General features: G+C 37.5%; 1 protein-coding gene across 1 annotated transcript in view; it reads left to right on the top strand.

Annotated features, from left to right (window-relative positions):
• Nucleotides 1-26,735, top strand: part of LONP2 (lon peptidase 2, peroxisomal) — a 175,447-nt gene that overhangs the window by 11,433 nt on the left and 137,279 nt on the right. Inside the window, exons 2-5 of the mRNA XM_004704690.3 lie at nt 6,240-6,474; nt 19,321-19,452; nt 22,425-22,547; nt 26,361-26,524. Coding sequence (XP_004704747.1) covers nt 6,240-6,474; nt 19,321-19,452; nt 22,425-22,547; nt 26,361-26,524 — 654 coding nt within the window. The remainder of the gene's footprint in view (nt 1-6,239; nt 6,475-19,320; nt 19,453-22,424; nt 22,548-26,360; nt 26,525-26,735) is intronic.

Here is a 26,735-nt window from a genome sequence, read left to right on the forward strand (position 1 = left end):
CTCTCTCCCTCTCTCCCTCTCTCCCTCCCTCCCTCCCTCCCTCCCTCCCCCTTCCCTCTCTCTTAGTTTGCCCTCGTGTGGTCAGGACAGACTGGCCACTCTCCCCAGCCTATATCTTCACACAGTCCTCTAAAGGGAGCACAACAGAACAACAGTGAGACCAAAGTCATGAAGTCCTCAAGGAAGCCCCCAATTAGGCTTCTGACTTGGGCAGGGGTGGGAGTGGGGGTGGAGGGCAATACTTGGCACCTCATCAGACCTGATTGGAAGACATTCATAAATGTCAGCTGATAGACCTGGAACTACTTATAGGCCTCCTCCCCCTTATTATTTATTTATTATGTAAAAAATTATTATTTAGATTTTTTGTTAATTTGTTTTTCTTATATGTCTATCTATATAAGGTAGGCAGGATAAACACTTCCAAGGAGAATGCAATGGGACTGATGGTTGGGGGGGTGGGACATGGGAGAAGAAGAGATGGGGAAAGGGAACTGTAGGCCAGTGAACTCAGGGACAAAAGAAAAACAAGGGATCCAAAATTGACAGCGAAGAGGGTGTAGAATGCCTAGTAGGGTTTGATCAGTTGTAATGTAACAGAGGAATTACTGAGAGCTGAATGAAGGGTGAGCATGTTAGTGGGGCAAGAGGAAAGTAAAAGGAAATAGAGGAAAGAACTAGGAGCCAAAACCAAACAATTATAGAGATGTGAAGGAGAGGGGTTGGAGTGAAGACTCAAAGCCCATCTGTAGACAGTTGGACATGCCCTCACAAAAGGGTCGTTTGGAAGGGATGATTCAGCCAAAGTGCTGTTTAGCACCAACGAAACACACAGCATTCCTCTGGCTCTTTAATGCTTCCTCCCCCCCGACTATCATGACCCCAGGTCTACCTCACAAATCCTACTAGACCAGAGTATGTATGTTGGTACAGATAAGAGCTTTTGACACACCGAAGCAGGACAGATAAACTCAAACAGTAATGAAAATAGTGATACCAAGGAGTAGGGGGGCAGGAAGGGGGAGAGGGGGAACTGATAGCAATGATAGATGTATAACCTCAAACACACACACACCCAGGGGACAAACAACAAACATGAGTGAAGTGGTACAGCGGATGTTGTAAGATATGGAAAAAAAAATATATAATTTATCAAGGGTTCATGAGGGTGGGGAAAAAGAGCTGATCATAAGGGCTCAAGTAGAAACAATGTTTTGAAAATGATGAGGCATCATATGTACAAGTTTGCTTGATATAATTGATGTATGGATTGTTAAAATATCTGTAAGAGCTCCCAATAAAATGATTTAAATTAAAAAAATTAAAATAACCTCACTTTGGAAAACTGCTTTTTCCAGTAGTGTTGTGTTGAGATTTCCCCACCATTACAGTTGATGATTCTCAAATACCTTTGGAACTCTTACAATAACTAAGTCAGTGCCCATGTTATACAAATCATACCAGTTGTAATCAGGCCTCATTCAAATTATCAGGTAGATCCAAGGAGGAGTTTCAAAAAATTATTTGAGTTCTAAGAATATCAGAGGATCCTGGTGCTGTACTGTTGACCTGCTACTAAAAAGTTACCAGCTGCTCTGTGGGAGAAAGACGGGCTTTACTCTGGCAAAGAGGTACAGTCTTGGAAAGTAACAGGGCAGTTCTACCCGGTCACATGTGGTCACTGTGAGTTGGCATTGACTGGATGGCAGTGAGTTTGCTGCTTTTTCTGGAACAATGTCAGAATAGTGTGTAGATTTCTAGAATCACTCTCCAGAAGGAAAGAAACAGTCCCTCGAATCTGTTGTTGCAAAATCAATAAAGTTACTTTTTTAGTCATACCTAATAAAGAGCAAGTTAACAGAAGAGCTAGGATATTTAGAAAAGTAATTAACTTGATAAAAAGTCTTGTGCATTATAAAAGTAAAGTTTATTAAATTGAATTATTATTTTAATATCTAAAATTTAGAGCCCAAGGTAGAATAGAATTTCTGTACAATAGTTTTAAAAACCATCTTTTCAAACAGAACTTTTCACTTAAATGTTTTATACTAGGTACTCTTGTTTCTAGACATATAATTTTATAAATTACATTTTTTTAGAAACGATATATGCATTCTTATAAACTCTAAATGATTTTAGGTAAGAGTGAGTGGCACATCGAAAGGCTTTTAAAAGCCTTTCTATAGTTAGTTGATCTCATTAGGAGGTGAGGCAAAGAGCAGGCCCACTTTGGAACATCTCCCTTTCCAGTTAGCAAAAGTATTTGATTTTCGTTGCAAGAAAACTTACTTTTAGTCGCGTTTTTTAACAATGACCTACTCCAGATAATTAAATTCATCTCCAGGTCTAGAGATTTAAATTTGTCAAATCAGTGTGTGTGTGTGTGTGTGTGTGTGTGTGTGTGTGTATTAGTGTTTTCTCCTTCATTTATAATAAGTAAACCCCTTAGGCCAGGGATCCGGTTTCGTATCTCCATGGTCACAGAACCACGAACACGTTCTGCATAGTGTAAACACTGATAAATATCGTCTCCAACAAATCATAGTCTTAGTTTGTCTTTAATCTCAGTAGGTATTGCTAACTTTGTCACGCGATCTGAATTGATTTTCAGGAAACAGGAACTATGTCCTGTTGATTGTTGAAAGGAGCTTTGATGGTGTGGTGGGTTATGTCTTGGGCTGCCAACTGCAAGATCAGCAGTTCAGATCTACCTGCTGCTGTGTAGGAGAAAGATGAGACTTTATGCTCCCAGAAAGATTTACAGCCTCTAAAACCCAAAACTGAGTCATGATAAGTCAGAGTTGATTCAGTGGTAGTAGGTGTATTGAGTGTTGTGTGCTGTTGATTGTTACCCGTAGCATCCCAGTATGCCAGAGTATAACTAGCCTATAGAGTTTCCAAGGCTATGAATCTTTAAAGAAGCAGACTACCAAATGAGTTTGAGGTTGTAACTTTAAGGGAACAGAAAGTCTGCCTCACCTTTCTCTTACAGAGCATCTGGTGGTTTTGAACTGCTGACTTTGTGGTTAGCAGCCCAATTCATAACCCACAATGCGTCCAGGACTCCTTAACTGCATGTAGGGGTAAGCCATTCACTAAAATTGTCACATATGGTATTTGTATATGACTCTTTTTGTTTGAGATGAGCAGGTATGGTATTTTAGCATTACTGTTTTCTTCATTTAATTCTAGTTTCCTTTCAAAAATTAAAACTCTGGTTGAAGGGGAAAGTGTTACTTTAATTTGGGGTCTGGAAGCATTTCTGGATGTTGATAGTGTTAGCTAAGTTTGGATGAGGCTTCTCTTCTGTGAATTAGGCCTATATGTTACTGGTTCAGAGTTTTTCAGTAACGGGCAATGAAGGGCCATATCTGAACCTCCTCTCTCATCCCTGGTTCCATGAGGCAGAACTCAGACATGCTTCCAGGCTCTATCCTTCTTTACCTAGTCTGACAACAACTGTTCCCTCCTTGCCATTGTGTGTCTATGGTAAGTTTGATAATTCATTGCCGTGGCCACACAGAACTCACAATATTCACAGTTAAGGGGGGTTAATTAGAGAAGTTAATTAATTACTAGTCAGGATCAGCAAACAGTAAGGAAACACTCATTGGTCTCCTCAGCCAGTAGTCAAGTCTCTCTCTGTAGTTCTTAGTCTCTCAGTCACATGGTCCCGTCGCCTTTGCCTCCAAGGGCCAGGAAGCCAGCTCTCCTGTCACTCTGTCCTACAGTTCCAGGTCTCTAGTTAGGTAAGGAGAAGGTACCCACGTCTGTCTCTGTGCTGCTTCTCTGGGCTCCCAGCCTCCGCCACTTGAGGCAGAGATATTGAATGTGTTCTTCCAAGGTCCTTGAAGGTTTCTCTCTCCTCTGCTGCTGCAAAGATGGCTCACACCCCCTTGTAGCCCTGGGAAATGGTAATGAAAACTGACCAGTCTCTTTTCTTAGTGTTACACTTGCCCTGTTTGAATAGTCCCACCTGATTATTTGGTAAGACTTACAGAGACTTGGGTAGAAGAGTCATATTAAGAAATTTCCAAAAAAAAAAAAAGAAATTTCATGACCAGAGAAGGGGCTAAAACTTAAATAATATTATAATACACAACCTTTTCAAGGAGTGCTAGAAGTGATTATTACTTATAACAGAATTTAGGACTTTGCCTTCTTGGCCTGTAGGATTCCTCCTGCTCTCCTTAATCCACGAGTTTGTGACTTCTGATGTTGAAACCCCACATTTAGAAGTTCCGTATTCAAGAGCATATATATTAATCCTCAGATTGTAGTGACAATTTGAGACCAGATAGGCATATAGAAATTATATAAAATTGACAATATTTTAGTATCAAAATATATTGGGGAAAAAACATTTTAAGGTTGGTGTGTTAGTCTGGGTACATCAGAGAAACAAATCCACAGAAACTCATATAATATATGAGAGGGTTTTATATAAAGGGTAAGTGTACATTAAGAAATCATCCCAACCCAGTGCTGTCCAAGCCCACAAGTCCAACATTAGCCCATATGTCCAACACCTATCTACAAAGTCCTCCTCAATCTCACAAAACATATGCAATGACGCCAACGGCAAGAGGAAAGCCAAATCAGTGAGCATGTAAGCATCTCCATGCTGGCGGGCTCCACAAGGGTTGCTCCAGCACCCAAGGCTGCATCAGGGTAGGTCCATGTGGCTTCTTAGGGATGTCTTGCAGGAAGTGGGCCTTGCCAGCTGAAGCAGGGAACTGGCTAAGGCGGCTGCACTCTGGTCCAACCTTCAGAAAGCAAGAGACCCAAGAACTAGAAAGGCAAGGCTCACCGAGCCATTTAACTCTCTGCCGTTCATTTAATCCCACATGTGTTTATTGGCCAGGTTGGCACAATAAACCTTAACTGTCTCAGTTGGCCTTTATAATGCTGTTAATATTTATATATGATTAGCATGCTAATATTTATTTTGGGGTAAGACTGACTTATTCCCAACTAACTAGCAAAATAAATACAATCTATATGGTTGTCAACCAACTACTTTTTTCTCATACATTTTCATGGTCAATCAAAATATTTAGTTAATTTTGTATATATATTTGAAAAGATAAATGTTTAACTTGAATAATGATAATTCATAGCAGCATAATTGTTAGCACTGCTCAGATGTGTCCAGCATGTTAACCTGAGGTATCTTACTTAACTCTTCACAAGAAGAAGACATACTATATAGATTTATGTACCAACTTTAGACTTTAAGAAGTTCCTAACTACAGGGAATCCAGGACGGATGAGCCCTATAGGACCAGTGGTGTGAGAGGCGAAACAGGGAGGGTAAAGGGAGAATGGGTAGGAAAGAGGGAACCGATTACATGGAACTATATGTGACCTCCTCCCTGGGGGACAGACAACCGAAAAGTGGGTGAAGGGAGATGTTGGACAGGGCAAGATATGACAAAATACCCATTTATAAACTATCAAGGGCTCATGAGGGAGGAGGGAGCGGGGAAGGAGGGGAAAAATGAGGACCTAATGTTGGGGGTTTAAGTGGAGAGAAAATGTTTTGAGAAATGATGTACAAATGCGCTTTACACAATTGATGTGTGTATGGATTGGGATAACAGTTGTATGAGCCCCTAATAAAATGTTTAAAAAAAAAAAGTATTATTAACACTTAAACTCCAAATTAAATGATTTTCTAGTGGTTAAAAAAAATTTAATCTTATTCTAAGCCTTGTAATGTAAGAGATGTTTATTTATTCATCTACTCCCTTAACAGGTTAACCTTTTTTGTGTTAGGCTAAATACTTAATTCTGTGAATAAAACCATCTACAAAATAAGATTTCCTTGTTTAGCTAATTTTTAAAAGAAAGGCTAATTATGGGAAAATGATGAACTGTTTTGTTCCGTAGCTGGCCAGCAGTGACAAGAGACCACATACCCACTGCGATTGAGTTGATTCTAACTAATAGTGACCCTATGGGGGCAGAGTAGAACTGCTCCATAGGCTGTCACACGTTTCTCCCGATGCTGACTTCTTCATTGGCAACCAAGTGCTTTAACCACTCCTAATACAATGTTAATCGGGGCTCCTAAGAGACTGTATACTGGATGCTCAATTACATATGCAAATAATTTTTTAGATGTTGTTTTGGATGCTTTTTAGTGAATTTCTCAGAAAAGATGGCAATTTTTGAGGTAAGTTTCCGTTCTGCGCACCATATGAATGCTTATAATACCAATTTATTCTGTTTTTCAGAATTGGAACAGCTGCACTGGCGGTTCAGGTTGTGGGCAGTAATTGGCCCAAGCCCCACTATACTTTGCTGATTACAGGCCTGTGCCGTTTCCAGATTGTGCAGGTCTTAAAAGAGAAGCCATATCCTGTTGCTGAAGTGGAACAGTTGGACAGACTTGAGGACTTCCCCAACACGTGTAAGACTAGGGAAGAGCTTGGGGAACTTTCAGAACAGTTTTACAAGTATGCAGTACAAGTGAGTTGCTTTTATTTTTTCTTTAAACCTTTTTTCTTCCTTTGTTTCCTTTCTGCTCGAAGAAGTCATGCATCTGTTGGGTGGTTTAGGGTAGCATAAGTCGCAAGTGATTTAATAAAATATTCTAACATTAATTTCAATGTGCTTTCATCTGGGATTGTGACTAAATCATTCCAGAACAACTTTGCTAATCCTTTCTGAAAAATTTCCACAGTATTTCTAGGGCATCCCTTAATAATTTTCAGTGTCTCCAAACCTATATATTTAATGTTTAAAATTATGAGATTGCATAGGAGCTATTTGTCATTAAAATATCAGGGTGCCAAATTATATAGTATGTTATAGTCAACTCATATGAGTCTGGTAGTAACTTTTGAAAATTAAGCACATGGTGGAATGATTCCAAAGATGGGTTAAACCTTGACTAGGTAACACCCTGGGAGGGAAACATACCGTAGGCATGCATCAAATATTTGACTTCTTAAATTCTAGGTTACTGGGAGTTTTTTGAGACCATGGCATTTTGTTTCAAGCCTTATTGAAATGTATTATAAAATGGAGTCTTTTGCTTTTCTAGTCATCTAATCCAATAGATGTAACTGAGGATCAGTTAGTGTCTATTGAAGACAATCATCACTGATTATTGAAAAGTGTGCCTAGTATGGCATTTGAAATGATACACTTCTAATATGAACAGCAATAGAAAAGTAGAAAATTGGAGCTGTAACTTCTGTGGGGTAATTTGAGAATTGGAATAAATGTGTATGCTATTAGGAAGGGAAGGAACCCAGGTAGCATAGTGGTTCCGAGCTGGGCTGCTAACCACAAGGTCAGCGGTTTGAAACTATCAGTTGCTCTATGGGAGAAAGACAAGGCTTTCTACTGTCTTAAAGAGTTACAGTCTCTGAGTTTCACTTACAGGGGCAGTTCTATCCTGACTTATAGGGTTACCGTGAGTCAGAATTGACTTGATAGCAGTGAATTTTGTTTTTTAAATTAGGAATAGACATAAAGGAGGAAATAAAATTTATTTTTCTTTTCTGAGGTAATTTTTCCTGTGTGTTGGTGTTTTACTGGACATAGGTTTGTAGTGTCTTTCAGTTTGCTGTTTACTTTTTACCACTTTAAATCTTAAGCAAATAAAGATTTTGTAATGAGAGCAAATTCATTTTTAGAGAGGAATCATAAATCTTGCTTACAATGCATCTAAATTTAATTTTTGTGTGTGTATTTTAGTATGTTCAGTTTTTTGTTTTGTTTTCATATTTATATCTAATTTTCATATTAAATATATTTCATAAACTTATTTGAGTTGGGAATATTATAATTTTATCATACATTTTTTCAGACTGTTTCCAGTTGATGCTTCTCAACTTCTCTGCTTCATCATCCCTTCAGTAACCTCCTGAGCTTCTTCTACTTTCTGCTGTCTCTAAGCCATCCTGTTTACTGAGCATTTCTTTAAATAGTTTGGGGCATGCCTCTCCCCAAAAGTAAAAAGATTCTTAATGTAGCATTGTTGTCTTCACAACTTGGCCGAGGCCTATCCATTTTCCTCAACGCTGTTACTACCATAGGCGCTCATTGCTAACCGCATGGAACCCCAAAAAGCATTTTATCTTGTTCTTTCATGTCTTTATGATTTTACCTTCTCTTCTCTGCTTTGATGTTCCTCCTTCTCTGAATTCCTGTGCTTTCTGTTTGTATGCTTTGAGACCTCACGTCGGCTCTTAGTGCTCTTTTCCTCCCTACTTTAGCCATACTGTACTGAGCAGTATATTGTGTCTGACAAATATTATGTACACAAGAAGTGCTTGGGTAATGACTGGTGACTGTTTTAATTTACAAGCAGTCCCCAGGTTATGAACCAACTTGCTCTTTACTGTTATGTAAGCACCTCTTGTGTATATCTAAAATGTACAGAAAACTTTAGCATCTCAGCAACAAAGAGACAAAAAAATAATCTAATTAGGAAATGGGCAGAGAACAAAAACAGACAGATCCTTCACCGTAGAAGACATTTTTGCTGCCAACAAACTTATGAAGTAATGCTTGTGATCATTAGCCAATAGTAAAACACAAAGCACAACAGAGATACCATTTTACTCCAGCAATTAATTGTAAAAGAAGCAGAAAACACTGACAAAGGTGTAGAGAGATTGGAACTCATACACTGCTGATGAGACTAACATAGTGTAACCATTGTGGAAAACAGTATGGTGCTTTCTTAAAAAGTTGGAAATAGAAATACCATATGACTCAGGAATCCTTCTACTTGGTATATATTCCAGGACAAATAAATGTATGCACACTCATGCTCATTGCAACACTATTCACCATGAATACCAAAGAGATGAAAACAACCTAAATGTCTTATCAGTGAAAGAATGGATAGACAGACTGGTACATGGATGAACCTGGAAGGTAACAAGCGGAGTGAAATTATTGAATCACAAAAGGACAAATACTGTATGAAACCATTCTTATAAAAGATCAAAAAAAAGGTTTTCACAGTAAAAGAAACTTTATTTGATGGTTACCAGGGGTGGGAGGGGAAGGTAGGATAAATTCCTTGTTAGAGGTTAGAGAATAAGCAAATAAAAATTATGTATGTGGATTGTTGAATTTAAAACTAATCTGCTCTGTAAACTTTCACCTAAAGCACAAGAAAAATTTAAAAAACAAAAAGTCAGGCAAGGCCAGCAGTTTAGTTTATTCAAAGATGACTCTAGTAAGAGAAGTGTATTTGTGCCCGTTTCCCTACTCAATTTAAACAGCAGCGTTTGATAGCCTCAACCAACTAAAAGGCTGGCTGATTCTGCCCCGCCAGCATTGTTGCGTTTGCCTGAGACTGAAATTTAAAGCTGAGTCTGCCCCGCCAACATTGTTGCGTTTGCCGCGGACGGAAACTTTAATGCAGGTTCAAGAACCCAAGAGGACAGGGACCAAGGGTTTCATTGAGTTTACCGGCCTTGGTTATATAACTGGTTTTGTGCTTGGGCACATACATATTTTTATCTAAGGCAGAATCTGATCTGATGTTTGCTTTCTTTGTAAGATGCCTTCAGGGAACAAGGGTGTTTACAGCAAAGGAAATAAATAGTCTCTATTTTCTCTAGTTGTCAGCTCTGTCAGTATTAACTAAAATACTTCCATTGTGATGAGCTCAGTTGGCTTATATTAGTTTGAAATTAAGTCTGAAACAATAGTAATATTTTATTCGCTACTTTCCCCATCATCATATTTGGATGTTGTTATCATCTTGGATCACATAGACTGGTGTGCTTCTTCTGTGTGGACTTAATTGACACCTCACTTTGGTTGCATGTTTGAATACAAGGCTTTAAGACTCCAGACACTATTCTAGTTGATAGCCAGGCACCATCTGCTTTCTTGACCACACTTTGCCATGATACCTTTATCTTCAGTGATTTCTTCATGAAAGCCAGTATCAAACAGGGCCACTTTATAAAAACGAACTGTTCTTGGATTAGGGCTAGAATTACATGGGAGCCCAGAATTCACTTGCTTGTCATGGGTTATGAACTATTCTGGTTTACTTTGGCAGTCATATTATGACAAAAACCACCAACAACAACAAGAATAACAACAATTAAAAAAAATCCCCCAAACAAAAAAACATTGTCAGTCATCCCCATAGGATAGGGTATAAAGGCAGTTGCATTGATAACATCAATAATTTGTTCAGTGGTATAGAATATAAGGTACTATTGATATGAGTTTATGCGAGTATCCTCCAACTGCTAGCAGCAATCCATGCGTTGTTGCTTAGAACAGATTGATTCTTAATTGAGCTCTTGTTTGCGTTGAGTTTGGGGTTGTTGCTACAGGAAAATTTCTTGTATCATTTCTTGCAAGGGCAGATCCTTGCCACTCAGCTTCAGACCTGTCACATCCATGCAGAGGGAGCATTCAGGTACTAAATATATGGTGGTTCTGGGTCCCCTTTCAGTGGACACCCATTAAGCCAGGGGCCCCACCCAATGTCCAACAACTGCCATTTCTACAGACTTGGGGTGGCCATCTTTTGCTTCCTCTCTCATTCCAGTATTTCAGTCTGAAGTTGAAAGGTACAAGTAGTTTTGAGGTATGGCCCAGTTTGTTCAGTCAGGCTTCCACATTGAATCCTTCTGGTGTGGTCCTTAAGGAATACCATGTTCCTGTAAGGGCATTGTCTGAGGTCATCATAGTGCTTAGTTCATGACATGGTTCACCTAAGGTTGGGTAAAAACATATTTGAAGAGTCCAACCAGGACTATAGAACCAGGTTTATTCTCCCCATAGGTTCCCTACAATTGTTTAGCATCCCTTCCTGATGTGAGGTTGTTCTTCCCCATTTACCTACTGTGTTAGACCAGGTTGACAAGGGAAACAAATTCATTAACACTTATGTGTGTAAGAGAGAGCTTTATATCAAAAAGTAGTTGTATATTGAGAAAACATCCCAGCTCCATCCAAATCAAGTCCATAATTCTGACATTAGCCCATAAATTCCTCTTGAGATTCATGCAGCACATGCAATGATGTGCAGGAAGATCATAAGCTGGTAGAAAGTCTGTTGGATCCAGTGGTGGTAGAAGCATCTCAATGCTGGTGTGGGTCTCTATGTGTCTCCTCAAGCTCTCCAAGTGTCTCAATAGCAGTAAAAAAAAGGGAAGAAAGAGTGTGTCCCGCCTCGGGACGAAGAGAGGAAGTTCCCAGGATCCTCCTGAGTAGGCTATGCTCACAAAGAGGTAACATTGACTGTGACCTGATTGATAGGTTAGACTCTATCTACCCCTTTATTCATAATACCCTCAAGTTGACATGAGGTTATGTAACTACCACACCAACAGAAATATCAGTGCTACCTCTGAAATGTTGATGCCTCCCCTCCCCTAGTCTTAACTTGATTTTCCATTAACGTTCTCCACTCATTCCTGTGGAGGGCCACTTGATTTGCCTCAGCTTTGTCGCTGTTGCATAGCATTAAGTGGATGACCTTCTCTCTTTTACCCCTTCTTCATGGAGTTACCCCAGCCAATGTGAGGTCTTCTCTTTCGATGTAGTTCTTATGAAGTGCAAATAAGGGGGGGGGGGGGTGCATTATGGTTCTTCCCGACTCCTTTGTTTGGGAATTGGTCTCTAAGATTTGTTTACTTGGTGTTTCTCTATAATAGCATATTTGTCATTTTGTGATTGACCCACTTCATTCAGGATAATGGTTTCCAGGTCTTTCCATGTCATACACTGATGCTTTCATGCTTTCATCACTCTTTTTAGGGATGCATAGTTTGCTATTGTATGTTTGTACCCTGTTTTCTTTATCCATTCTTCCACTGTGGGCATTTGGGCTGCTTCCAGTTTCTTGCTGTTGTGAATGGTGCTGCTATGAACATGGGAGAGCATACACTCACTCATGTCGTGTCTCTTATTTCTGTGGGGTATATGCCTAATTGTGGCATTGCTGGATCATAGGGGGTTTCAATTCCTGATTGCTTTAAGTGACTCCATATTTTCCTCCATAGTGGTTATATCTATTTACAAGTCTACCAGCATTGTATATGAGTTCCAATCTCTCCACAGCCCATCCAGCATTTGTTGTTTTCTGTTGTTGTTGCATTTTTAATTTGCGATAGCATTGTGTATATAAAGTGGTATGGTGGTTACATAATTTCATGTCAACTTGATAAATAAAAATGGAGGGTGGAATCTGTCAGTCAGGTCACACAGCTTGATGGTACCTCCTACTGGGTGTGACCTTTTCAGAAGGAAGGTCCTGGGAACTCCCCCCTCTCTCTTTGCCTTCATCTTCCTGTAGCGAGCCAAGCTGAGACCTGTGCAAGCCCTGTGATGGATCTACACCACTCTACACCTACTGGCCTGTGATGTTTCTGCATCATTGCATGTGGTTGCGTGAGTCTGAAGAGGGCCTTATAGATTAGTATGGGACTTATAGACTTGAGTTGGACTGGGCTGGGATGCTTTATTGATGCACAGTTACTTCTTGATATAAAGATCTTTCTTATACATATACAAGTGTCTCTGGATTTGTTTCGCTAGGCAACTTGACCTAATACAAATGATATTTCGTAGTGGTTTTAATTTGTTTCTCCCTGATGACTAGTGATCGTGAGCATTTTTCATGTGTTAGTCATTTCTACTTCAATTTTAGTGAACTGTCTGTGCTTTTTCCATTTCTTAATTGGGTTGTGTGTTATTTTTTTAATTTCATTATTGTAGAGTCCTGTAGATTTTGGTAATTAGTCCGATATGTCATTGGTAAAAAAATTTTCTCAATCTGCCCGGTCTCATTTTATTATCCTGATGAAATCTTGATGTGCCACCTTCATTGTTCTTTGTACGATTATTTTTCTATCCCCATTTTCAGAACCCATTTCCTTTATTGCTTTTTGTTTTTTGCTTGATTTGGGTTTAATTTTTTCTGTTTTTCCCCCAGCTTCTTTTTTGTTTGTTTGTTTATTAGGTTTTGGTATTAGTTTTCATTTGCTTTTTTTCTTTCTTTCTTTTTAAGTCATTTTATTGGGGTCTCTTATGGCTCTTATAACAATCCATACCTCAATTGTATCAAGCACATTTATACATATGTTGCCATCATCATTTTAAAAACATTTTCTGTCTGTTTGAGCCCTTGGTATTAGCTCCTCTTTTTTCCCCTCTTGCCCCCACCCTCCCACCCTTGTGAACCCTTGAAAAATTATAAATGATTATTATTTTCATATCTTACACCAACTGCTATCTCCCTTTACCCACGTTTCTGTTGTTCTTCCTACTTGGGTGTGGAAAGGTGTAATACTTTGAAAATTGCGATTTTCCCCCCTTTTCCTCCCCCTTCTCTCCCTAATTTCTCCCTACCCCCTTGGTGTCACTACTCCCATTTCTGTGTCTGTAGGGCTTATCTGTCCTGGATTCTGTGTGTCTAGAGCTCTTCTCTGTACCAGTATACACGCTCTGGTCTAGCTGGATTTGTAAGGTAGAGCTTGATAAGATCATGATAGTGAGAGTAAAGAAGCCTCAAAGAACCATAGGAATATTGTGTGCTTTGTCAGTGCTATACTGCACCCGGGCTGACTCGTCTCTTCCTTGTCACCCTTCTGTGAAAGGAAGTCCAATTGTCTACAGATGGGCTTTGGGTCTCCACTCCGACCTCCCAGGTTCTCAACAATATGATTATTTGTCCCAGCTTCTTAAAATGAAAGGCTATTTTATTGATTTGAAATCATTCTCTTTGATAACATAGGCATCTACAACTCTGGGCTTCCTTAGCTGAATTACATATTTTGGCATATTTTTTTAATTTTCATTAATCTCCAAGTATTTTTTTTAAGTCTTTCTGTGATTTCCTCACTGATCCATTGGATCTTTAGGATTTGGCTGTTTAGCTTCCACGTACTTGTTTATTTTTTACATTTATTCTGTAATTGAGTTATCATTTCACTGTTTCTGGAGAACAATCCATTTAAAGTTGTCGAGGACTTTGAAAAATTTGTGGAAAAATGAAAGGAAAAGATTAATGAATATTTTTCACAAATGTTTTGAAGCCTCTTCATATGATGTGATAGATAGGTTTTGTGCCAACTTGGCTGTGCCTGTAAGAAGATATGAATGAAACACACTCATGTCACAGCCTTGACATCTCCTTGAGGGCATGGTCTATTTGATATCCATAAAAGAGACACTGTTAGGGCGAAGGTGGTATGTTAGTTCGGATAGACTAGAGAAACAAATTCATAGACACCCAGGTGTATAAGAAGGAGCTTTATATACAAGAGCAATTGTATATTGAGAAAACATCCCAGCCCAGTCCAGATTAAGGCCATAAGTCTGATATTAGCCCATACGTCTGATACCAATCTAAAAATTCCTCTTGAGACTTACAAAACACATGCTATGACGCCAAATGCAGGAAGTTCACAGGCCAGTGGGTGGAAAGTCTTGTGGATCCAGTGGCGATGTAAGCATCTCAGCACTGGTGTGGGTTGCCCTGTGGCACTTCTAGCTCCAGGGCTCTAGTGTAGCTTCATGTGTCTTGTCATCAGGAATGTCTTGCAGGGAATAAGTGAGTGTCCGGCCTCCAGCCAACTATTTATCTCCTTAGCACCTCCAAATGACATCATCAAGCTGCAACCTGATTGACAGACTAGACTCCACCGCTTCACAAGTTGACACCAATTTATGTAACTACCACAGGTGGGGAGGAGGGGGAGAAGCCATGGGTGAAGGGAGACAGTGAGCAATGTAAAATATGGAAATAATACTAATTTATATCAGGAAGTCACGAGGGTGGGAGGGGAGGAGGAAAAAAAGAGGAGCTGATACAAAGGGCTCAAATAGAAAGTAAATGTTTAGAAAATCATGCTTGTTACAATTGATGTTATAAAAGCTGTAAGAGCCTCCAATAAAATGATCTTAAGAAAAAAAGTCACATACTGCAATAAAAAAAGATGCTATTTAAGAAATTTGTGAAGTCAGGTTGAAGCTGAAGAAAATTAAAACAAATCCACTAGAGTCAGAATATGACCATAATTATACTCCACCTGAATTTCGAAAACATCTCAAGAACAGATTTGGTACATTAAAGTGTTGAAAAGTAAGGATGTTTTGAAGACTTAGGTGCGCCTGACCCAAAGGCCTCAGTTTTCAATTGCCTCTTATGCGTGCGAAAGTGGATGTTGAATAAGGAAGGTAGAAGAGAGATTGATGTATTTTAATTATGGTGCTGGTGAAGAATGTTAAAAGTACCATAGTTTTCCAAAAGAACAAACAAATCTGTCTTGGAAGGAGTACAGCCAGAATGCTCCTTAGAGGTCAGGATGCCGAGACCTTGTCTCACATACTGTAGACATCTTATCAGGAGAGACCAGTTCCTGGAAAAGGACATCATGCTTGGTAAAAAGAAGAAGGGCAGGGAAAGGAGGACACCTTTGACAAGATGGATTGATATAGTCACTACAAGAAGGAGTTCATACCTGCGAACAGTTGTGAGGATCGGGCCAGGACCAGGTAGTGTTTCATCTTGTTTTCCACGGGCTTGTTAGGAGTCGAAATTTACTCAGTGGCAGCTAACAACAAAATACTTTGTTGAGAAGTTTTGCATTTGGGTTCATATGGGTTACTGGTCTCTAGTTTTCTATTCTAGTAATGGCTTTGACTGGTTTCCGTATCAGGGTTGTTTGTTTATTCATTATCAGGTTTATAAAATGAGTATGTTGGTGTATCATCCTTTTTTATATTCTGGAATAGTTTGTGTAGAGTTGATGTTAACTTTTCTCTGAATATTTGGTCAAATCCATCAATAAAATAATTTGAAAAGCTAAACAAAACAACCCAACCATTTGGTCCTGGACTTTATTGTGTGTTATTTTTTTAATGACCTGATCTATTTCTTCTTGTTGTTATTGGCCAGTTAGAATGTTTTATATCGGTCTGTGTTAATTGAGATAAGTAGTGTGCTTCTGGAAATTTGTTCCTTTTTTCTAGGCTTTTGAATTTGTTGGAGTATAGTCCTTCATAATATTGTGTGATAATCTTTTAGTTCTTTTGTGATTTCATTTCTTATTTGTAATTTTTTTCCCTTGTTCCCACTGGTTTATCACTTTTGTTCATCTTTTCAAAGAACCAACATTTTGTGTTTTGATTTTTCTAATGCTTGATTCATTTATTTCTGTTCTAATGTTTATTATTTCTATTATTAGTTTATTATACCTATTAAGGGTTTGTTTTACTGCTTTTGTTGTAATTGTTGTGGGTGTTGAACTAAGATGTTGATTTTAGTTCTTTTTTAATTGTGCACTTAATGCTGTAAATTGCCCTGTGAGTACTGTGTTAGCTATGTCCCAAAGGTTTTGGCATGTTGTATTTTTGTTCTTGTTTGAGGAATTTTTAAGTTATATTTTTTTCCTTTAATTACCCAGTGGTTTTAAAGTAAGGTGTTCAGTTTCCATGGAGATGCCACTGTCTTTTGTGGACTCAGATTAAATCTGGGGCCTAGCAGGTGTAGAGAGAGAGGGATCCACTTACCCTTTTACTCTCAGACCCACAGACTGCAGTGCTGCACTACCAGTAATCTGTTGCTTTTCTGGGCTTGTTTTCATGCGAACTTCCCTTCTTGAAATTACCAGTTTGTGTCTGGCTTAGGCTTTTCTCCTACCTGCAAGGTTGGGAAGACAGGTGTTTGGTTCTCCATTTTGTTCAGATCTTTGCATGGACAGGATGATTGAAGAACGTCTGACTGTGTGAACATGTTTTTCCAAATGTCCTCTCAAGCTATTTGATGATGTATGTGTTTTACAAAGTAACACAACAATTTTTCATTGTTCTTGTTTTATGTTGTATTAAATATTATTTTAATGAGTTTTTATTTCCATCAGCATCGATTTGATGGCAGCGAGTTTGTGTAATATCACAACACAGTGCACTTTTAATAATTTGATAAAAATGCTAAAGGTCACAGAGCAATTGTAATATTTCCTAATGATTACTAAAATGGTCTGATTTCAGATTTCATGACAGTTTTTCTTTTGGTGGAGTTTCTTATTGCTATTTGAAGCAGGGATAGTCTGTATTTGTGACTTATGCAGGGCTGTTTGGGAGAACCACTAGACATTATTTGACTCATTGATGCTTATTCTAGAGCGATCTACTGAAAAAAATAACAACATAGGCATCTGCCCTTGAAAAAAATGATTTTGCTCATATTTGAAAATACTATTTCAGTTATTTCTCAGTATCTTAATATGTATACCTTCCAAATTCCATGAAAATGTATTTTACAGTTTGTTGAGGAATACAGCAAGAGAAAGAGACTTTGTTTTATTTATATAAATGATCACTGGTTAGGAAGTTGTTGACCTTGTTAATATAAACTATCCACATTTATTTTTGAAGTATGGTGCTCATACATTTGACATTAAAGCCCTGGAAGGGTTAGAATGCTACTGGTTAGAAGACTTGGATTGAATTCTGACTAAGACCCCTCCCAAAATCAAACTTCCTGCCATCAAGTCAATTCTGACTCATAGCGACTCTCTAGGATAAGGTAGAACTGCCCCTTTGGGTTTCCAAGACAGTAACTGTTTATAGGAGTAGAAAGCCTTATCTTTCTGCAGATCCACTGGAGATTTTGCTGACCTTTCAATTAGCAGCCCAGCATGTGACCACTGCACAACAAGGTCTCCTTGACTAGCCCCTACTTTAGATAAACTATTACTCTGAATCTCAGTTTCCTTACTTACAAAATAGAGATGATAGTGGTAACCATACTATTACAGTAGATTTGTACGAAAATCAGATGAGAACTCTGGGCTGCTGCTGCTTTTTAAAAAATTTTATTGGGAGCTCTTATAGATAATATAATATCCATAATTCAATTAGATCAAGTATAATTGTACAATTGCTGCCACCATCCGTTTCAAAACGTTTTCTTTCTTCTTGAAATCTTTTATATCAGCTCTCCTTTATCTCCTTCCCTCACCCTACCCACCAGGAACCCTTATTATTATATATTATTTTATTGTTACTATATATAATATATACATACATATATTTTGCCGTATCTTACACCATCCAATGAATCTGTTCACTTACAATTCTGTTATTTGTACCCCTCGAGTAGGATTATACAGTCATCAGCTCCCTCTTTCCCCCCTCACCCCCCTTCCTGTACCCTCATTACTGTTTCTAAAGGTTTGTCTATCTATCTTGGCTTTCATGCATCAAATGATCTTAATTATACAAAGGAACATACACATGTCTAACAAAATTAATGAGGTAAAACACATACCATAATAGTAAGGGAGGAACTATTAAAGAACTAGAGGATAGTTATATGTTTCATAGCCTGGGTATGTCATCCCTTCTGTGTGGCCCTTCTGTGAGGGACTGTCCAATTTTCTTACAGGTGCTTTGGGGTCTCCCCTTAGTTCACATTCCTTCACGTTAATTTGATTGCTTGTTTTTGAACTTCTGATACGTACTCCTGTCGACACCACATGATCCCATGGGCTGGTGTGCTTCTTCCATGTGGGCTTTGTTGCTTCTCTTGTAGATGGCCACTGTTTAACTTCAAGCCTTTAAGACCCCAGACGCTATAGCTTTTAATAGCCAGAAACCCTTTAACATCAGCTTTCTTCACCACATTTGCTTATGCACCCATTTCGTCTTCAGTGATCCTGTCAGGAAAGTGAGTATCATACAATGCCACATTATTAGAATAAACCGTTTTTGTACTGAGATAAGATTTAAGAAGAGGCCCAAAGTTCATCTGCTTCTTTGTTGTATTTACACACACACACACACACACACACAAATACACATGTCTTTATATATTTACATATATACATATCTATATTTATACCTATATATATATAATTGTACTTCCTCCTTCTTTCTACGTTTTCTTTCCACCTGCCTGGGCTTCTTTTTAAATTTTTGAAATGAATTCTTTTGGAATCATACCAGTTATTATTGGAGTAGCTATATTTTTTATCCTTAAAGTTCTTTTTTGATGTGATATGTAATTTATTGCACTATTCTTAAAACTTTTTATAAATTGGATTTTTTTTTTTTCAAAACAAAATTTTAAAATTAAACAGTCTTAAAATCCTTTGTAAACATTAGTATGAAACTTCTGAACCATTTTTACTTTTCATTCTGGCTGAAATTTTGAAAGAATGTTGGCCTAAGAGCTTGGACTATAATGATCAATGAGCTTTCATTTCAGAGAAAGAGAATCTAAGTCCAAATTATTTAACACCCATGGAAATCTGATTTTTAGAATTTACAAATAATGCCAGATTTTACTAAGAAGTTGTTTTTCTCTCCTAGTTGGTTGAAATGTTGGACATGTCTGTTCCAGCTGTCGCTAAATTGAGACGTCTCTTAGATCACCTTCCAAGAGAAGCCTTACCAGACATTCTGACGTCAATTATCCGAACAAGCAACAAGGAGAAACTCCAGGTATTTCCCCTTCTTGCACATCATATTGTACTGTCACTTTTTAATTTGTGTTTAGGCAGTGAACAGCTTTTTAGTTTTGGGTTTTTTTTGGTAGTGAGCAGTTTTAATTTTGACTTTAAAGGAAGAGATACTAGAAATTTTTTTTTTAAGTTAAAAATGCTTTCATACTTAAATATCCTTTTAAATGATTATTTTAAATTTTTATGTTAAACAGAAACTTTTATTTGCTTATCAGTCAATTAATGGGGAAAAATTGAAGGAGAGAATTAAATGGTGTATATTTAATTTAACTTCTGATCTGTAAACATACTTTGCCTCACCATTTTTTTTTAGTCATTTTATTAGGAGCTCATACAACTCTTATCACAATCCATACATACATCAATTGTGTTTATCACAATCCATACATAACATCAATTGTGTAAAGCGCATTTGTACATTCATTGCCCTCATCATTCTCAAAAGATTTCCTCTCCACTTAAGCCCCCGGCATTAGGTCCTCATTTTTTCCCCTCCCTCCCCACTTCCCCCTCTCTCATGAGCCCTTGACAATTTATAAATTATTATTTTGTCATATCTTGCCCTGTCCGACATCTCCCTTCACCCACTTTTCTGTTGTCTGTCCCCCAGGGAGGAGGTCACATATAGTTCCTTGTAATCGGTTCCCTCTTTCCTACCCACTCTCCCTCTACCCTCCCAATATCGCCACTCACACCACGGATCCTGTAGGGATCATTCCCTGTATTTCCAGTTCCTATCTGTACCAGTGTACATCCTCTGGTCTAGCCAGACTTGCAAGGTAGAATTCGTGTCATGATAGTGGGAGCGGGGAGGAAACATTTAGGAACTAGAGGAAAGTTGTATTTTTCATCTTTGCTACATCGCACCCTGACTGGCTCGTCTGCCTCACCATTTTTTAAACATCTACAGCAGTAGTTCTCAACCTATGGGTCGCAACTCCTTTGGGGGTCTAATGACCCTTTTATGGGGTCGCCTAGACCATCAGAAAACACATATTCTCAATGGTCTTAGGAACCGAAACACTGCTCCTCTATCCCTCTCCAGGCAAGTCTGCCCACATGCAGATACGCTGACATATGAGTACCCAGCGTGAAGACTGTTACCCATGCTACACCATGCTTCAAGACAAAATTTTATTTATTTGTAATTAGAATTAAATACTTCTCAATATTTAATTATATATTGTTTTTGTGATTAATTACTATGCTTTAATTATGTTCAGTTTATAATAATGAAAATACATCCTGCATATCAGATATTTACATTACGATTCATAACAGTAGCAAATTTACAGTTATGAAGTAGCAACAAAAATAATGTTATGGTTGGGGGACACCACAACATGAGGAACTGTATTAAAGGGTCGTGGCATTAGGAAGGTTGAGAACCCCTGATGTGGAGCCATGCCTCTCTCTTCTGCATGGCCCTACTTTATTAGATTTTTCGTGTTCCTTATGTAAACCACACCTACGTTGCATTGTCCATGACTTTTGCTTTCTCTTTCTTTAAAGTGAAATGCATTTTAGGTTCTTGAAAAGTAATGCAAACGTCGAATTGTAGATTTGCATGGCTTTCCCTCAAACCACAGTACTATAGTTTTCTTAAGAACTTTTATAGTCTTTTTAAGAAGCAGCCTGCCTGATTGGATCTTTATAGTATTTTTTTAAGCAGCCTGCTTTATAGGATCATCTTAGACTAAGTTAGTTTTCATTGAAACAACCTTTCTTTTCATTAGTTTCCTTAATATTCAAGTCAAGCAATTATAATTGCTAGTATACCTAATACAATTCCACTGTTGGGAGTAGATGAATGTAGGGGTCCTTGAGAGTAACTTGAATGTGGCCCTCAGCAATTTTTAAAAATAGTTTTATTGGGACATAATCCACATATCATACATTTCAATAGTTCAGTCATATTGAGAGAGTTATATAATCATTACCACAATCATCAATTTTAGGACATTTTCTTCTTTCTTGAACTCCATGTTAGTGGCTCCCCATCCCCCACCCCTCTCCAACTTCCTCTGCTATACCCTCAAGAAACTACTAATCCAGTCATTTATAGATTCACCCATCCTGTATTTCATATGCCAAAAACCTACCAAAACAAAAAAAGCTAGCAACTAAAAATAAAACAGAGAAAAACCTCAATTGAAAAGAAAGCAGAAAATACTAAAAACTAGAACAACTTTAAAATGGGTCAAAAGAGAAGAGTGTTAAATTTTTACCTAGCTACATCTTCCATAATCCACTTTCCAGTGCACTCGGCACGATAGCAAGACTATTCACAACCCTGGTCTGTGTTCAAAGGGGTTCACCAAAGGTTTAATCCATGTGTATTTATTTCCCCTTCATTTTTTTTAACCGATACAACATTTAAATGGATCAAAGGGGGGATCGAATAAGATGTTACATTTTAGCCTCACTTTATCTACCAAAATCATCTCTACAGTACTCTGTCTGATAACAAGGCTATTCACACCCCTCAACCATGGTCAGAGGGGAAATTCACTGGAACAGATCATAAGTACAGGTTGGTATATAGTGCACTTATTCTATTAATGTATTTAAAATGTCAGTATTTTGAATCTGTAATTTGTTTATGTAACATACATAATATATAAAATATTCTGTAATATGTAAACACATTCTGGGCTCATACGAGAATAATAATTCTCAGAAGAAGAATTGACATCAAATGTGTGTCATTTGGTCTGGAAAAATAGATCGTTTCATTTTTAAATGCAAAATCAAAATACTTCTGTTTTATTAAGATTCTTGCATTCATCTCAGACAACCTTGCTGTTTTAGGGTCATTTCTTGGGTTGTATTAGCCATAATGCAGCAGCAAATATCTATAGGAATTAGCCTTTTACACCACAATTCTAAGTCATTGCTTTTGGAACATGTGTCTCTCGGAGAGCTTCTACTAACTGACTCGCGTTTCCTTAGATTTTAGATGCTGTGAGTCTAGAGGAGCGGTTCAAGATGACGATACCACTACTTGTCAGACAAATTGAAGGCCTAAAATTGCTTCAGAAAACGAGAAAACACAAGCAAGATGATGATAAACGAGTAAATACTTCTTTTAATGTATTCCTTCTAGTTCGTACTTATTTTGATGTGGTCTAAGATATAGAGAAAGAACAAAGAAGGAAGATGCTCATTATCTCTGTGATTCAAGTTACTATTAAAATTTTGGTTATCTTTCCCTCAGGTCCTTCCCTTTCCATGCTGAATCTGAATCCTTTTTTTTCTTTTTCCTTTTTAAATGTGAGCATTTCCTCTTTTTTGTGTGTTTTGCTATGGTCATTACTCAGGGTTAATTTGCTTAGACATTTCTCTCTTTGTTAAACATTTTATGTTGTTCCCAATGTTTGTGTTTATATTTTAAAAATTAATGAATAACTGTTCAACATTTTTGAATATAACTTTTTACTATTTGTAGTATGGAGAGCAGCCTACAAAATTTGTGTGCTAAAGAGACTATATCATTATATTGTGTCATAATTTGCTGCTTTCTTTGTTTTAAGGAGCCCTGGAGATTTAGATATTGGGCTGCTAAGCACAGGCTGGCAGCTCAAACACACTAGCAGCTACTCCTTAGGAGATATATGTGGCTGTTTGCTCTGGTAAAAACTCACCCGATGAACATCAGGTTGCTGTGGGTTGGCGTTTTTAACTTATAAAAATTTTACTTTTCAATATGTCAAAACTGTTTGTCTCTTCCTATCTTCTATGCTTAGAGTCCTTTATCCTCCAATGGTTTGATTCAAGAATCTAGAAAGAAGAGCAGAATACAAAAACCAATTTGATTTTTCTTCAGTAGATTTTTAAAAATGTATTCAGTTCATTTTTGGAAAGTGTTTTTTGTTTGTTGCCATCACGTTGGCCCCATGTACAGTGGAGCAGAACATATCCTGGTCCTGATCATCACCATGATCTTTTAATGGTCTGACCTGTTGTGAACTGTAGCATTCTCAGTGACTGATACAAAGCAGCAGAGCAATAAGCCTTTCTTTCTACCATTTTAATCTAGGAGCACACTGGAACCTGTTCAGTATTACATTAGAATGCAGTCCTCCATGAGTTACGTGGGCCAAGAATCAAACTCAAATCTCCCACATGCAACGTGAGATTTTTACTGCAGAAACATCAATGGCCACACATTCCCAAATAGCTTTCTGCGTAACTTAACACCATTTAAAAAATACACTTTTCTTCTTCATTGATTTATGGTACATCTTGTTTGTACAGTATATTTATGTTAGGATGGGATCTGTTTAAAATCTACCTTGAACTGCTGATTACCATCTTTATACTAGTGGGCAGAGAAGATGTGGAAAATATATTTGCAGTAGAAAAGAGGGTTGTATGGGGCAACTGGAGATCAGAACTCTGGGTTAGGTGAAAGGTAGAAAATGAAATCTGACATTCTCTGGCCATCAATACAGAAGTGCTTTTGCATCAATGGGAATGCAGTATAGCAAAAAGAAAGCTGGAACAAAAGATTTCTTCCTGGTGAGACTAGAAAAACAGACTGAAGAAAAGAGAGAGAGGGGATAGGAATCACCATGCTGTTGTTGAATGTATTTGGGTATCATGCTGTGCAGAACAAACACACTCGAAATCTTCATTGTTACTGACTGGAGATTAGATCAGTGACTTGATTTATTCATTTTGTGCAGAAACATAATGTGCACTTTGCACTGAGAGTCACAGTTCAGGTGACTATCAAGAAAGATTGTATAAAGCAGGTTTCATAGTGCTCCAAAAAGTATTAAACATGAGGCAGTTATTTGAAAGTTGAGGAATCAGAAGTTAATTTGGCATTAGCTTAAACTATCTCTTACTATTCCCTTAATTGTTGAAATTTCACTATTTTAGCAACCAAGAGAAAAATTGCATTAAAAGTACTTTCGTCTCAATAGTGAAATCATTGATAAGCCTTTTTTTAAGTCTTTTTAAAAAAAGAAGACAATTTCGTTTTTAGCTTTTTGGTATTTACACTATTTTATTATTATCTACCCTGGTTGCATCTGTGTTAGGTTGCGATTTGCAAGGTCAGCACTCAGAGTCACCAACCACTCAGCAGCAGAAAGACAGGCTTTCTCCTCCAGAATGGAGTGAAATCCTCGAGAACCACAACAGCGTTTCTACCCCGGCCTATAGGCTTGTTATGAGTTGGGATCAACTCAAGGGCGTTAAGTTTTTTTAGAAAATGATTTTGTAAGAAGGAAGGAATGAAATGAATCAAAGTATTGCTATAAAATCTTAAAAACATTTATTAAACAAAAATAGCAAAATGTTTCTCAATATAAACCTCTAACCTTCCCCAAAGAATTTTACGCTCTTCAATTTACACAGGTTGGTCATTTTTTTGGACATTCTTTAGGGATTAAGATCATTCTCCTTTTAAACATTTGTAATATGTTTGGAAGTGTGCAAGGACAAGATTAGAGCTATAGGGTGGAAAGAGTAAGGTTTTCCAGTGCGATTCTTACAGGATAGCTCTTGCTACCCTCAATGAGCACGTGCATTATATGAGAGGGAAAGAATTCTTTGGCACAACTTTTGTGGCTTTTTATAATCAACATAGTTAATCAATTTTCTTAAAACTTCATAATAAGCTATCATAATCATCCTATGTCTTTGAAAAAGCTTTCAAGAATTACACCTTGGGAGTCCCACAAAACAAATTCCACAACTTTCTGAGTTGAACTTTCTGCCTTGAAGTGAATTGGCCCAGCAAATCCTTAGAAACCAGTTTTCATGTGACCTTTTTGAAAGAGCACATCCCAATGAGACTAAGACAAATGTATTACTGAGAGTACTTGTCTTTGGCCATCCACTGACTACAGACATGTGTAAGCTCTTTTTGTTTGGAGTAAACTTGTTCTTCAAAAAGTTTATGGAAAATGCCATTATCTTTTAATTACATTTTCTATAAACTTTTAGATGCTTCCTCATTTAATATTTGTAATTTTCTTTCTATGTAGTTTTGTTTCAAGCTTTTTATGTTGAATAAATTAGAGTAAAAAGGGGGAACTCTGGGGACTTTTATATTAAATACCAGCATTTCCGGTAATTTGTTCCGGTAATGATTGAGATTATTCACAATATAAATGAATTAATAATTTTCAAGAGTACATAGAGAATAAATGCAAATAAAAGGCGTTTGATTTGGCTTAGAGATGGATGTTGGTTTTAAAGGAACAATTTCAACACAATGGGAATAGAATGCAAAGGTTGTCTGAAGGAAGTGGTAAGAAGAGGGAAGCAGTTGTTAAAGGCATTTGTTGGAAAGCAGACATTGCCAAGAAGGAAGTAAATAGTGTGGCAGTTTATAGGAAGGAGCCAAAGGCAAGTTAAAATGTAGGAGGAGGAAGACTTTCTATATATGTTGAAGGCACAAAGGATAGAACCCGTGGTAGAAATATTGAAGATGCTAAAAAATGTTGTAATGTAGGAGGAAAAATGGGAATGTTTAGTTATCAAGTGGTAGGAAATAATATATATCAAGAAAATAGTGGTTATAGTAGTAGCTGAAAGAAAAGCAATTTCTCATTGTTTTAATTATTTCTAGTTGCCAGTTCCTTGAAATTATCCTAGACTCTGTATATGTATCTGCCTCTTAGTTATCATTCTGAACTTTAGTTTCTAAAGATTTATTTCTTACTGTGATTTCGATGAAAGTTTACAGACTAAATAGGTGTTCCATTCGACAATTTTATGCACCTTATGTTTTATAAGTAGTTGAAATTCCAAATTCCTAAAGATTTACACTGTGGCCTTAAAAGTGTTTACACAGTACCAGTCATAATCTATGTTTATTTCATTTCCAATTTCTTTTGACATACGGTTTATCTCTTCTACTTTTTATTTTAGGTTATAGCAATACGCCCTATTAGGAGAATTACACACATCCCAGGTACTTTAGAGGATGAGGATGAAGATGAAGACAATGATGACATTGTTATGCTAGAGAAAAAAATACGAACATCTAGTATGCCGGAACAGGCCCATAAAGTCTGTGTCAAAGAGATAAAAAGGTAAATTGTATTCATTAGTGTTTTCATTTTAAAATTAATATTTAAAAACATGCTCATGAAATCAATTTTGCTGCTTTGAATCACAGATGAAAGTACAATCATTTGAGAGACATCGGTCAGTGTAACACATGAAAAAATAATAATAATTTGTAAATGATCAACAGTTCATGAGGGAGGGAGGGAAAAAAATGAGGAGTATACATCCTCTGGT

Source organism: Echinops telfairi, unplaced genomic scaffold (assembly GCF_000313985.2).
Source record: "Echinops telfairi isolate 266 unplaced genomic scaffold, ASM31398v2 ScPeMD7_2291;HRSCAF=2852, whole genome shotgun sequence".
NCBI lineage: Eukaryota > Metazoa > Chordata > Mammalia > Afrosoricida > Tenrecidae > Echinops > Echinops telfairi.